At 41.2% G+C, this 13,526-nt stretch overlaps 2 protein-coding genes across 2 annotated transcripts in view; both read left to right on the top strand.

The window, feature by feature from the left end:
• Nucleotides 1-12,012, top strand: part of LOC121718459 (B-cell receptor CD22-like) — a 47,734-nt gene extending 35,722 nt beyond the window's left edge. Inside the window, exons 8-13 of the mRNA XM_042103473.1 lie at nt 8,627-8,896; nt 9,226-9,498; nt 10,266-10,538; nt 10,704-10,791; nt 10,933-10,987; nt 11,512-12,012. Of these exons, the coding sequence (XP_041959407.1) occupies nt 8,627-8,896; nt 9,226-9,498; nt 10,266-10,538; nt 10,704-10,791; nt 10,933-10,987; nt 11,512-12,012 (1,460 nt within the window). The remainder of the gene's footprint in view (nt 1-8,626; nt 8,897-9,225; nt 9,499-10,265; nt 10,539-10,703; nt 10,792-10,932; nt 10,988-11,511) is intronic.
• The window catches only part of LOC121717891 (B-cell receptor CD22-like), a 49,567-nt gene continuing 47,959 nt past the window's right edge, over nt 11,919-13,526 (top strand). Inside the window, exons 1-2 of the mRNA XM_042102598.1 lie at nt 11,919-12,008; nt 13,003-13,083. The gene's annotated coding sequence lies outside the window, so the exon portion shown is untranslated. The remainder of the gene's footprint in view (nt 12,009-13,002; nt 13,084-13,526) is intronic.

Raw genomic sequence — 13,526 nt, 5'->3', positions numbered from 1 at the left:
TGGAATGCTGAATGCTAAAATCATTTCTTCTTTACATTCCCATTCTGGAATATTTTATAACAGTTCTAGGCTTACTGTACATCAAGATATTTCATATTGTTGACCTTGTTCATTCTTATGATTTTATATATCACTTGGTGTAATTTTGTTGAAAAAATACTCACTTGTTTGCTTCCACACCTTCTTGATGTAAACAACAAAGTAAATAACTTTCTGTTTAGAAAATATATTTTGTTAAAAAAAATTACTACAAGTTTCTTGTTTACTATATTATCAACATGGAAAACTCATATCATCATATCATAGCTATATTTTCTTTGTTCATATATTACAAAGTTGTAAATGGACGGTTTAATTCTAGATATTCTTCTTGATGGTCAATCTTGTTTAAAGGTGTCTGCAATAACTTCAAACACATAAATGCAAAAAAGGTTTTTCAAAAGCTTCTGAGGGCAGTAAAATACAGTTAAGAACAAAATTATTCATACCCCTGGCAAATATTGATGTAATATTGATTTTCTCTTGACCAATGTGTTTGTTCTAACTGAAAATGACACTGCCACATGCCAAAAGGTTGTAAGACAATGTGGTAGAAACATGGAATCATGTTCTTTTTTTAAAAAATTTATGAAAAATGGCATGTCCAAAATTATTCATACCCTTTTATAATCAGTGGAAACATCTTTATTTGCCATCAAAGCTCTCAAAATGGTTCTTATAATACCTACCAAGCCTCTCCATGTCTCCACAATGATTGTAGACCGCACCTTTTTAACAGCAATCCTGGTTTTCAGTCAGGAACGATTATTTGCCATCACTCTGGCCTTGTGATCACTTTTTTGACGGATTGAGAGTCTGGATTAACATAGGCCTTTTTTAACTTGTTGGACAGGTTTTTCCCTGTCTGACGTTTTCTACTTGTCATGAAAACTTCACACGATGGGTCTTTTAAAATGATTGTGTTACCGTTTTGTGGTTTCCGCTGAGAAAACAAATAAATCACCACAAATAGAACTTAAAAGTTTTACATGGCAACAAATTACTTGCCGACTTTCACTCTCAATGAAGTTTCATTGTGATAAGCGAACCAACTATTCACAGAGAGATATGACAGATGTCATTTAGAAGCACAAAACTCATTTTCCTTGACAGTGGTCTGTTATACTGAAGGGTCAGACCTCCAAACGTTGGAATGGAGCATTCTACAGCATTATGAAGAGCCCTGCAATAATGCAGTATTACAGTACATGTTACATGTGCATTACAGTACATGCTTGAGCTGAAAAGCATCTGCTTTTTTGAAAAGGAAGATACAAAGAGAAACAGAAATTAACATTAAAAGCAGCAAATACATCAGCATTGGTTTATGCATTGGTTGGACATGATCACAGTTATATTTTGTGTCATTGACCTCCTGTTATGGTATACTTTAAGGATATTTGTTATTTATTATTTTTTTTGTGAAAAAGGTGAGAAGGTGCATTTGGCAATATGCAACTTCAGTTCACAGTCTGAAGGCAACTTAATATGTTGGCCTTGGTCCACATTGGAGACTTATTGAGATATGATAATACTGGCAAGACTCAGCCCTAAGTAAATATAGAGCAGGAAAGTATAAAAATGTCACCAGAAAGATATCCCTCCGTAGACATACAATAGATATAAAGAGGCTGATATCCCAAATGCAATGCTTTCACATATTTTCTCATTCTAGTGTGGTAAACCTTGTCAAAAATCCCTATGAAACTTATTTCCCTGATTGACCAAAATTAGGGGGTCTGGCTCATGGACTAATACAAAATCCCAGCCAATCAACATGAACTCATAAACAATCCCAGACAATCAACATGAACTCATAAACAATCCCAGCCAATCAACATGAACTCATAAACAATCCCAGCCAATGAAGACGGGGCAAGACAATAGACATTTGGTTGTTGAGCTCAAATATGCCACATATTTCAAATATATTTGAAATATGTGTGTGTGTGTGTGTGTGTGTGTGTGTGTGTGTGTGAAAGAGAGGGTGTCTGGATGTCTCTGTACACACATAAACAGGAAACTCTCACACAATAGAGCAGAAATGTGATGGAGAAAGAAGCCCAAATATCAAATATATAGAAGAGGCACAAATATCATGTAGCATTGATCACCGCAAAACGTACATATGCAGAGCAAATAAACGAGCAGACAGATTATTGGGAGTATTATTTATTTTATTATTTTATTTAGAGACTCTGGAGTGGGCAGGACTCAAAGTGAGAGGAGCATAAGCTCCCCAACCACCACCACACATTCTAAAAGTTTCCAGACAGAGAAGAAGAAGTTTAGCCTAGAAATCTAGACGCGCCCCTAGCGGTAGCAAATTACATTTGCTGCCAGGGCTAGTCTAGCAACTCTCCGTTGGCTTTTGAGCTCCAGAAATCGAAACTTAATCAGGCCAATTAAATCGTGTATAGAGTCGTTAGGTGGGCTTAACATAATGATTGATGGCAGAGTTGCAACGGTTTGGCTTGAATTCCCTGCTACTTGAAAACAAATAAGATGGATGTTGCTGCTGGCGAACAGTGTGACACGAGTAAAGCTTTTATTAAGTTGGCAAACGTTTGAACTAGTCAACTAGCTCCGCTGGTGGGAAACGCATCGGGACTCATAGCGCTGCCACTGTCCTGTTGCGTGCAGAGGGAATTTGAAAGACAACTGATTATCCCGCCCCTCGGACAGAGCACTGCGAACGGTGAGTGCCCAGACCCTACATTTTAATGTGGGTCTGGCTCGTCAGGCTACAAGAAGTTACCAAGTTACCTCATCATCACCACAACCAGCGAACTGAGACAACCACTCCAGACAAGAAGGAGAAGTCAGATGAGTATCAACAGTAGCCTGGCACGATGATGATGTTCTTCTTCAGCTCACATGGGCAAGAAGAGCAAATGTAAATAAACAATTAAATGTAAATATATAAATACATGTAAGTTTCAACAAAATGCACTTGTTTAATCGTCCATGGTAAGTACAGTGGGGAGTCTGGAGAGTGAGAGAGTGAGTGAGTGAGTAAGTGAGTGTGTGAGTGAGTGAGTGAGTGAGTGGAGCAACATATGCAGCTGCTCTTCTGTAGAAAGGCCTCACACACACACACACACACACACACACACACTTGCTTAAGAAGTTTCCGTATAGACAGAACAACAGAACAACTCTCTCTCTCCCTCTCAGCAAACACAAGTAAGTGCAATATTTTACTTCTTTAGTTGGTTATTAAAAAAACATCTTTAGATGGTTATTTAAAAACAACAACAACAAAATCATTTACAAAATGAAACCGGTATATTCTTTCCTCGTTCTAGTTTTGAAAGATAAGAATGTGACAGCTTCTCTAGACTCTCCTGTTCTTAATCTACCCCACTAAGAGTGTAAAGATAGTAAGATGGATCGATCATAGTGTGTTAGCATTACCCTCTTAATGTCAATTTGCAACCATCATCAGTGTAACTGTGTTCTTTCCAATGGGCGATGGTAGCATAGTGGTTAACGAATTGGGCTAGCATGTACTGTAGCAGCCAGAAAGGTTGTGGGTTCAATTCCCGGCTTCCACTGGTGTGCCCTTGAGCAAGGCACTTAACCCTGAGTTGTTCTGGGGACAATTGATAAAAAGTGTCTGCTAAAATGAATGAATGTAAATGTCCCTAAAACTCTCACACAATAGTGCAGGCCTATGTGAGAGTGTGTGTAAAAGAATGGGACATTTTGTAATTGTGGCCGTGTAGTTTCCTGTCTGCTTAACTTACATGAACATTTGACCACATTGCTACACTTTGCTACACTGCTGTCGCTGGAGCTGATGATGTTGAAATATTACAAAATATTTAGTCTTTTTTTTAAAGGTTGATGCAGCCATGGCAACCACAAAAGGCCCTGTGATTCTCACTGCAGCCTTCTGCCTGTTATCAGGTAATCCTTCCCTGTATTTATATTTTTATTTCTTAGGCCTGCTGCAGACTGCCCGCACGGCGTGAGTGTGGCGTGTCTGTTGCATGTCAGTGGTGTGGCAGCTGTGTGGCGTTTTCTGTCTCTATTCACACAAGAAACGTGTCCGACACGGCGCTGCGACGGCCCCTCTGCCTATAGACCCTTTCAAGAGAGTTCCATTATCAGCATCATAGTTGGCCCCACAAGACTTCCTTTTTAACATTCCATATGTTATCTTAATGCAGAGGAAGTAGATTGGGGCCCAAATAGAATGTTCAAGCATTGTTTTTGTTTACCTTGTTGAAAGGGTCTATTAAAACATCTGTTCACTGTCTATTTTGAATTACGTTTGGCTGACACATTTTGTTAGTGGGTTCCTCCAGAGAGGAACAACAGATGAAAAAGGTTTGGATTGGACTGAGCGTACCAGTGGTAGAACGGTTGCGAGGTAGCATACAGTATGCCTGTATGAGAGCATTCAAGTATGTGGAAGCAGAACCGGAGAATACTTTGTAGGCAAGCATTAGAGACTTGAATTTGATGCGAGCGGCCATAGGTAGTCAGTGTGGCTGGATGAGCAGTGGGGTAATGTGCCCTTTTGGGTTGGTTGTAGACCAGGCACGCTGCTGCGTTCTGGATCATCTGAAGGGGTTTCACTGTGCAGGCTGGGAGACCTGTCATGAGGGCATTACAGTAGTTGAGTCGTGAGATGACTATGGCCTGTACTAGGAGTTGGGTAGCATCTTGAGTCAAGTAAGTCCTGATTTTCCATATGTTGTAGAGTGCGAAACGGCATGACCGGGTGACTGAAGCAACATGATCAGAGAAGGCATGACACCTGACACACCAAATTTCTTGCAAATAGTAGGTTTAGCTGGGAGGACCAGCAGTTTAGTTTTTGAGAGGTTTAGGTGGAGGTGATGTGCCTTCATCCATGTCGATATGTCTGAAAGGCAATCAGAAATCCAGCTGAAGTTTACTGTCGTATAGATGTAGCAAACCATGTTCAATCTTTCTGCCAATTAACATTAGCCTACTATAACTTCATTGAGTAGGCTACAGTATGCCAAAATCCGATGTTGATCCGTCATCACTGCACCCTCGATTGACATTTACCACAGTTGCCTAAATATGTGCGGATTATTTGAACTTTTTTGAACACAGATCCGCTGAGCACGCAAAATACATCATTCAATCTCTATGAACAAAATTCTCGCTTGACCCCCAGGCAAACGCACTGAGACCAGGTCGGGGGCCCCCTAGCGGCTCGGGGCTCCAAGCAGTTGCTTGGTTTGCCTGTTGACAAGGTGCGCCTCTGGGGTTTATAGTAGGGCTGTTAAGCTCTTAAAATAAGGACGATCTTGCTTTTTATGAAAGAAGCATGAAACTTTCAGGGTTTGTTCTTGATGACCTAAGCTTTAATTTAAGATCTGGAGGCATTCTCAGTTTGACCTCTGAGGTCAGATAGCTAAGAAAAAAATGTAATGAACGTTTTTTTTATATTTTAATGTTTAAATATGCAAATTAGGCCTTATCTAATTAAAAATGCACTAATTTGCATACATTTTAAAAAACAAAATCAGAGTCTTGAGGGCCTTTTCTTCTTTCTAAGTTGGTTACACTGGTGCTGCAGTGAAGTTTTGTGTCCAAAGTTTGAAAAGCAACATTGAAAATCAAGAGTTTGGATCGAACCAGCCTTCCTTTCTGAAATACAAGGGGCAAGCACAGTAGGGACATCCGAGGTGGATGTCGGACAGAGGTGGAAAAAGTACGAAAATATTGTACTCAAGTAAAAGTACCAATACTTTTTTTTACTCAAGTAACGGATGGGATTTTTGATGTAGTACAATACTTCACTCAAAATGTAATCAAGTAAAATTTAACATACCGATTTTATAAACTACTTAAAAAATACAAAATACACAGAAAAACTACTCAATACAGTAACGTGAGTAAATGTATTTCGTTACTTTCCACCTCTGGATACAGACCCACTTGGCTGCAGTGGAGTAGGTGGAGGTGTGGCGTAGGCGTAGCCACTGTTTTTCTCATAGACTGTAAGTAGTCTCACCTCCACTCACATCTCCAGCCAGATCCATGTATCCCATCAGGAAGACATGGTGTCATGGTTATCTATGGTTGTCATGGTTATCTATCACAACAATGTGAGACTGACTGAAGCTTCACTGCAGCACCAGCGTTCTGATCCCTGCTCCTTACCACCGGAAGCAAACAGCTTGCACGTAGAGCACCCAGGTGTATAGGTGTGGCACAAGACTTTTATCACAACGTTATTGTCTGCCCAATTCGCTTTATTCACCCGGCGGCCAGATTGAGGCTACGGGGTACACGTGCAATCACACTTCAGTCCAGCAGATGGTGGTAATGCACTCTGTTGGCAAACTGCCAAAAAAGCTCACAGAAAAAGCTGGACTGAAAAGTGATGGCAAGTGTACCTTGTACCCTCGTTCTGGCCGCCGGGTGAATAAGGCCAATAGATCCCAATCCTGTACCAAGTTATGTTATACATGTCCACACACTTCTTGTTGATGCTTATTGATGTTGATCGAGTCCCACTGCCCACACAAGGTTAAGCAGCTTTGATGTGTAGTAAGGATTTCCCACAATGCACTTCATCCCATCACAGCTAGTAGGTCCTGGCAGATCTTCAGCTGTGAAATGTCCTGCAGCAGTGATGCTTTAACCTCTCTATCATGTGACTAGGTGTCCTTGGTCAGCACGACTACAGTGCAACATCCTCCAGCACCTGTGGTTTAAAGGGGTCATTTGTGGACATTCCCTGCACTTACTCATATCCAGGCAATCAGCCAGTCAGAGAGGCATACTGGTTCATCGAATGGAGTGGGAGTGAACCATATTATTTAAATGAGGATTCCAGATATCAGGGGCGTGTGGAATATCTTGGGGATAAAGTGAACAACTGCACCCTACGAATCAAGGACCTGAGAGAGAGTGACGCTAAGGAAAAGTACATTTAGGTGTATAATTGATTTAGAAAAGAACAAATTCGCTGGACCTGAGGTCTCTCTGACACTTACAGGTTAGTATTGTGGAAAAATAATTTTTGATGTAAAAGTATTTTGATTGTTGTATTTAAGTAATAACATCCTTTTGCACACAGATCTTCATGTAACAGTAAATCCAGCAACAGTAAAAGAGGGCGACAGAGTGACACTGACCTGCAGCACCACCTGCAGTCTGGGTAACAACCTCACCTACATCTGGTACAGGAACACACAGCCTCTGAGTAACATACACACAACCAGCAGCAACACCCTGTCCATACCCTCATTTAGAACAGAGGATAATGGTTATTACTCCTGTGCTGTAAGAGGACATGCGGGTCACCCATCACCATCTGTGTGTAAGTACAGATTGCATTGTCCATTTTCGTGGTTCCATTTCCTGTCTCTAAATGATTGTGCAGTTATGTTGAGTAAGAGGAACACAAACTACTGTAGCTAATTTTAGGCAGTTAAATATCAATTCATTGTTCTGAATCTGCAAATGGATTTCAGCTGTTTATCTTTTTTTGTCTCAGAATTGGTCATACCTACTGTTTCAACTGTTTGTGAGCAATACAGGCTACAAAGTTGTATTGTTTTGAATGAACAGGAACAAATTGAAAGGGTCTATTGTAATCATATATTTTATGACATGCATTTACAGTTACAGTATGTTATTATACATTTTAATAAATAATTCCAACTCTTTAATGTTCTGTTCCTGGTGAGGAGAATGCAACTATGGAATGTTTACACAAGGAGGAACCCTTGTTTAGCAGGATAATAAACTTTGTGTTGTTTATTGTACATTTTAGGTGTGAGTGTCTGGACTGTGACCTACACCCCACACAGCATCTGTGCCTTGAAGGGCTCCTCAGTGGAACTCCACAGCTATTACACATATCCTTGTGATCATGCAGTCATGAAGGCATTCTGGTTTACCACATGGGTGGATGGTGAAGAGAACCCACAGGACTTAATACTGGAAGAACATTATCAAGGCCGAGCGATTTACACTGAAAATAATAGAAATAGCCACACTCTGAGGATAAGAAACCTGACCACCAGAGACTCAAACAGTTATCGCTTCAGGTTTATAACTGATAAAGGAAGGCATGCTGGTAAAAATGTTGAAGTCGCAGTTACAGGTAATTAATTTAATTTAATTAATACATCCAAGTGTAAGTACACTTGTAAATAAATAATATTTATAAAATGTTCCATTTATACAATGTAATAATATTTCAGATCTGCATGTGCTGGTTAATCCTGCATTAGTGGAGGAGGGAGATAAAGTGACACTGACCTGCAACACCACGTGCAGTCTGAGTAACAACCCCACCTACATCTGGTACAGGAACTCACAGCCTCTGGGTAACTCGCACACAACAGACAACAGGCTGGTTATAAACTCAACCAGGCCTGAAGATGCAGGCAAATACTCCTGTGCTGTTAAGGGACATGAGATTCACAGTTCACCTGAGTTGATTCTCAATGTCAGATGTAAGTATGTGAGATTTGTATCATTCTTTGTAATGATATTTTATATAACTATGGTACAGTATCTGAGAAGAAACAAATGGAATGTGCAATAAAATAAATTATTTGCTAAAATGAAATGTTTCTGTCAGATGCTCCAAAAAACACCTCAGTATCAGTCAGTCCCTCTGGTGAAATAGAAGAGGGCAGTTCAGTGACTCTGACCTGCAGCAGTGATGCCAACCCACCAGTGCACACCTACACCTGGTACAAGATGCTCGAAGATCACACTTCACAAGTTGGATCGAATCAGAACCACAGTTTTGTCAACATCAGCTCTGAGCAGAGTGGAATCTACTACTGTGTGGCTGAGAATGCGATTGGGAAACGCAATTCTTCAGCAGTACAGACAAATGTTATCTGTAAGTGTGGAACTGGAAATCAGAAATTAAACTGCTCAGTTTACACTGCCCATGTGTGTTATGATTCCAGTATCATGTAATATTTCCTAAAGTAATGGTAGTTAACTATTATGTTTTGGGTGTGTTGTTTTGGACAAGTAAAAGCACACTTTATTATACTTTTTTTAAATTTATTTTGTGGAATGGACCTTCTCACCTTTTCCAGGAGATCAATAAGATCAACTTTAACTGTGATCATTTCCAACCGATGCATGAACCCGTGCCGAATTATCTGCTGTAATTAATGTTGATTTATGTTTCTCTTTGTATCTTCCTTTTCAAATCTGCAGATGCTCCAAGAAACACCTCAGTATCAATCAGTCCCTCTGGTGAAATAGAAGAGGGCAGTTCAGTGACTCTGACCTGCAGCAGTGATGCCAACCCACCAGTGCACAACTACACCTGGTACAGAAACAAGCATGGGTCTGAACCTGCATGGCTTGGACAAGGGCAGACTTATAGCATCACTAACATTAGCGCTGAGCACAGTGGGCTTTACTACTGTAAGGCAGAGAACAAACATGGAGTCGGTGATTCCAATACCACATTGTTGGATGTGCACTGTGAGTACTGATGAGATGTTGGGTGGATCGGCATTCAAGGCTTCCACTCCCAATGCCTCTGAAAACATCAAGTCATTCATGAAATCATGTGGTCATTTAGAGTGAAGGCTGTCACACACGGCCGGGAATGCGAAAGCCAAACGTGATGGTGGAATTCTGTTAGTAGTATATTATCATGAACTATCTGTCAAAAATAAGCCCCGCCCCCTGAAACGTCATAAATCATGTGATAACCACGCCTCCTTTTTATGCAAATTAGCCACGTGGTTGTCGCCACGTGTTGTTTGTTATTGTTATTGTTTTGTGAGTCATGTGACAGTCATGTGACTGGTGTCAAACCCCTGGGCAGCCATATTGGATGTAAAGTCATGTGACAGTCATGTGTCTGTTGTCAAACAATGCCATGCCCCCCTTGGAATTCTGTTAATCGCTTTACTACACACACTACTGGTGACGCGTCTGATCACCCGTCGATTCAGTGGAGTTACAGTGACCATACAGCTGTTTTCTATTATGATGTATCAAAATCACCCTGAAAATTAGAAAGGGGACACTTAGAGCGATGCGACGGTTGCCCCGTTGCTCCACTTGCCGTGTGTGTTGCTTCACTCACTTCAATAGATTCTATTAAATTTTGCCGGACGCATGCCATAAATCGCCTTCGCGTCACCGGCTGTGTGTGCAGGCCTTTAGTTACATAAGGTAAAAACGAGCTGAAAAGGTTGATCAGATTGCTATGTACAATTATCACGTTCCCCATCCACTAGACTCCCCCAGGATGACCTCAGCATCACTCAACCCCTCTGGTGACCTTCAGGAGGGCGACTCAGTGACTCTGACCTGCAGCAGTGATGCCAACCCACCAGTGCACAACTACACCTGGTACAGGAAGACTGGAGATGAAACAGTTCTTCAGGGCACAGGGAGGATGCTGAACCTCACTCTTAACCTCGTCCCTGGTGTGGATGGACTTTATTACTGTGAGGTGCAAAATAAGGTCGGCTCAGAGAACTCAACCGGAGTCAGGGTCTCCTTGCCAGGTCCAGTGAAGTTTCTTGCATTTCCTTCAACATTTGGCTCTGTAAAGCATTGATGATTTCACTAACATTTTGATGTTCCCAGGATTTATCTATATATTTTACTGAAGGAGACTTTTGAAGTACAACATTTAGCAAAACAATGATTTTGTATATGTTCCTCTTTAGATTCTGGCTTGCACAGAGGATTCTTGTTTAGTGCTTTGGGGGTCATTTCGGCTGTAGCTCTCCTGCTGGTGGTCATTGTGTGCTGGAGGCAAGTCATAGAGAAATACCTTTATATCAGTTTATTATGAATCATAACAGAGACTTCTTTTACAGAATAAAACATATAGAATATTCATATGTCTAGTTACTCTGTGTCTGCACACAATACAAGTTTAAACTTTGTTTATAGGAGACAGGAGACTCAGTCAACAAAAACCTCAAGGAGCACAGACAGCAACACACAGGTAAACACTGATTATTCAAATGTGTCCCAACTAAAGGTAGCACCGTAATATAATTACTCCAAATGTAATATCTTTTCAGATGATCAGAGATAAATGGCATTAGGGCATCAGTGTCCAAAGTTCGGCCCACGGGCTAAGTGCTGGCCCTGGATGAATTTGAAATGGTCCACGCTCTTTCCCAAAATAAGATGGCAAGAGGCACTGTTTTGTTTTGGTTCAGTTCACAGAGTTTTGGCAGTGTGTAGTGATGATGGAATTAATACAAGAGCTAGCATTCAGAGAGACTACTGTCCATTAACAGAGATACATAGACAGAGACATAGTGGAGCATACTGTAACTTATACTGAATTTGCAAAGAAATGCACACGTCAGCCTACACAGATGCACATGCATGGGAAAGAAAAGTCAATGCATAGACAAGTAAAACTAAAAAAAAAAACGAACTGGCCCTCAGGTACAGTAATCTCATCTGGCTCCTGTCAAAAAATGATTCTTATTCTTATTATTATCTGGACTTTAACAGGGACACTCTGATCGTGTCTATGGCAACGTTTCCACAATCCCCATGGTATCTGGCTGTGGACAGGGAGTTCCTGCAGATCACAAAGATGATGAAGATGATGTCCAGTACACCAGTGTCCAGTTTAAGCCCAACAAACAGCGAGAGGCGCCCAGCCAGGAGGAGAAAGTCGAGTATGCCAGTGTCCAGTTTAAGTCCAACAAACAGCAGGACGTGCCCAGCCAGGACGAAGACATCCAGTATGCCAGCGTCCAGTTTAAGCCCAACAAACAGCGGGAGGTGCCCAGCCAGGAGGAGAGAGTTGAGTACGCCAGTGTCCAGTTTAAGTCCAACAAACAGCAGGAAGTCCCCAGCCAAGAGGACAACGTCCAGTACGCCAGCGCCCAGTTCAGGAAGTCTAAACCAGAGTCCAACGTCCCTGAGCCGCCTCTGTCTGGCTCATCACAGGAGGAGACCCAGTATGCCTCAGTGAATCTGCAGGGACTCAGTGCTGCCACCCAGTGAGTATTTACTGATATTACAGGAATTTTGTACACAGTATGAGTGATCAGTGGGAAACTGTGCAAATTTGTTATTGTATGTTATGAGAATGCTTCACTGCATATTCCGCTCTACAAGAGGAGGACAAATTCTGGCAGGAAATGTGAGAGAAAGAATATGGCTGGATGTGCCGTATTCTTAAAGGCACCCTTAACAGTTATTTTTACTTTAACATACCGTTTCAAAAATTATTTTGATAGCATATAACCTCATAACATGACGACCGGCACTTATGCCAGGCCAGTGAACCCTTTTTTTTGGCAGTTTGCAAACTGAGTGCATTACCACCGCCATCTGCTGGACTGAGGTGTAATGGCAAGTGTACCCCTCAGCCTCGTAATGGCTGCCGGGTGAATAAGGCGAATAGCCTGAGCGGCCCTGTATTCATGGGTTTCATCAGGTCTGTTTTCACAGGTGTGTTAATCAAGCACCATGCAGTCTGCATTGATAATCAAGGTGCCTGATTGTATACACCTGTGGAAAGGGACCTGATGAAACCCATGAATTGGTGATTACTGACCTAGCAACTTTCTATGTTTCTGTGCAGGAACTGAAATTGAATAGGAAAAGAGCTGCTATGCTACAGGAATTCAGAGATATGTTTCTGCAGATTGCTGTCAGTGTGGTCCCTCTATATTATGTCAGAGTCATGTTAATACTTTGTCGCAAAAGACGCATTTAGTTTGTTCATTATTGCGCTTCTCAACTGTAGGGGGACCCTGAGAGCAAATCTTGTTTAGTGCTGCTTTAATAGTTGGTTTGATTCAGTCATAAGCAACTAAATAGTAACACAATCTTCAACAAAGCAAATTCTTCAAAATTAAAAAAATAAAAATAGACAACTAATGTGACTTGAGTTGAATACATGTTTCAGCAAAGGTAATGGTCCTTTCCTCACTCTTAAAAGACAAACACTGGCCCATGTCAATTTACAACAGTTGTATTTCTTGACAGTGAGATTCAGCACTGTCAACAAGAAGTCCAGACCATGAGAGACCGACGGCCTGACCGAAACACCGACTGATTACTAATGAGGTTTGCAGTGATGTTTAATTGATGAGCTGTTTAATACCTCCATGTCTGTTTTTTTAACCTTGACTACTGGAAAGCGTTTTAATTCAGCTTCTGTTATGTTCAATACAAGTGACATGATTTGACTGAAGTGGTATGGCAGTGTGGCTGACAGTGTTGTGCGTGAACGAGTTCAAAAGAACGCGTTCATTGAACACGCTCATTTTTTCGTGAACGTTGAACTGAACGCAACACATTTTTTAATAAAGAACTTGAACGTGAATTAGTTCACATTATGTATCATGAACGGCAGACATCACTGTAAATGAACGTTGGAATTTGTTTTCCATTGAAAACTGAGTGACATCTGTTTTCTCTTCTGAAACGCAACGAGAGAAAGTTCCTCCCTCCTGTATTCTCGCTGGTGCCACTTAAATCATGTATCACCAGACAGAAATGGTTTTGAC

Source organism: Alosa sapidissima, chromosome 9 (genome assembly GCF_018492685.1).
Source record: "Alosa sapidissima isolate fAloSap1 chromosome 9, fAloSap1.pri, whole genome shotgun sequence".
Taxonomy (NCBI): Eukaryota; Metazoa; Chordata; class Actinopteri; order Clupeiformes; family Clupeidae; genus Alosa; species Alosa sapidissima.
The sequence above is the reverse complement of the archived record's forward strand: the minus strand, read 5'-3'. Positions and strand labels throughout refer to the sequence as shown.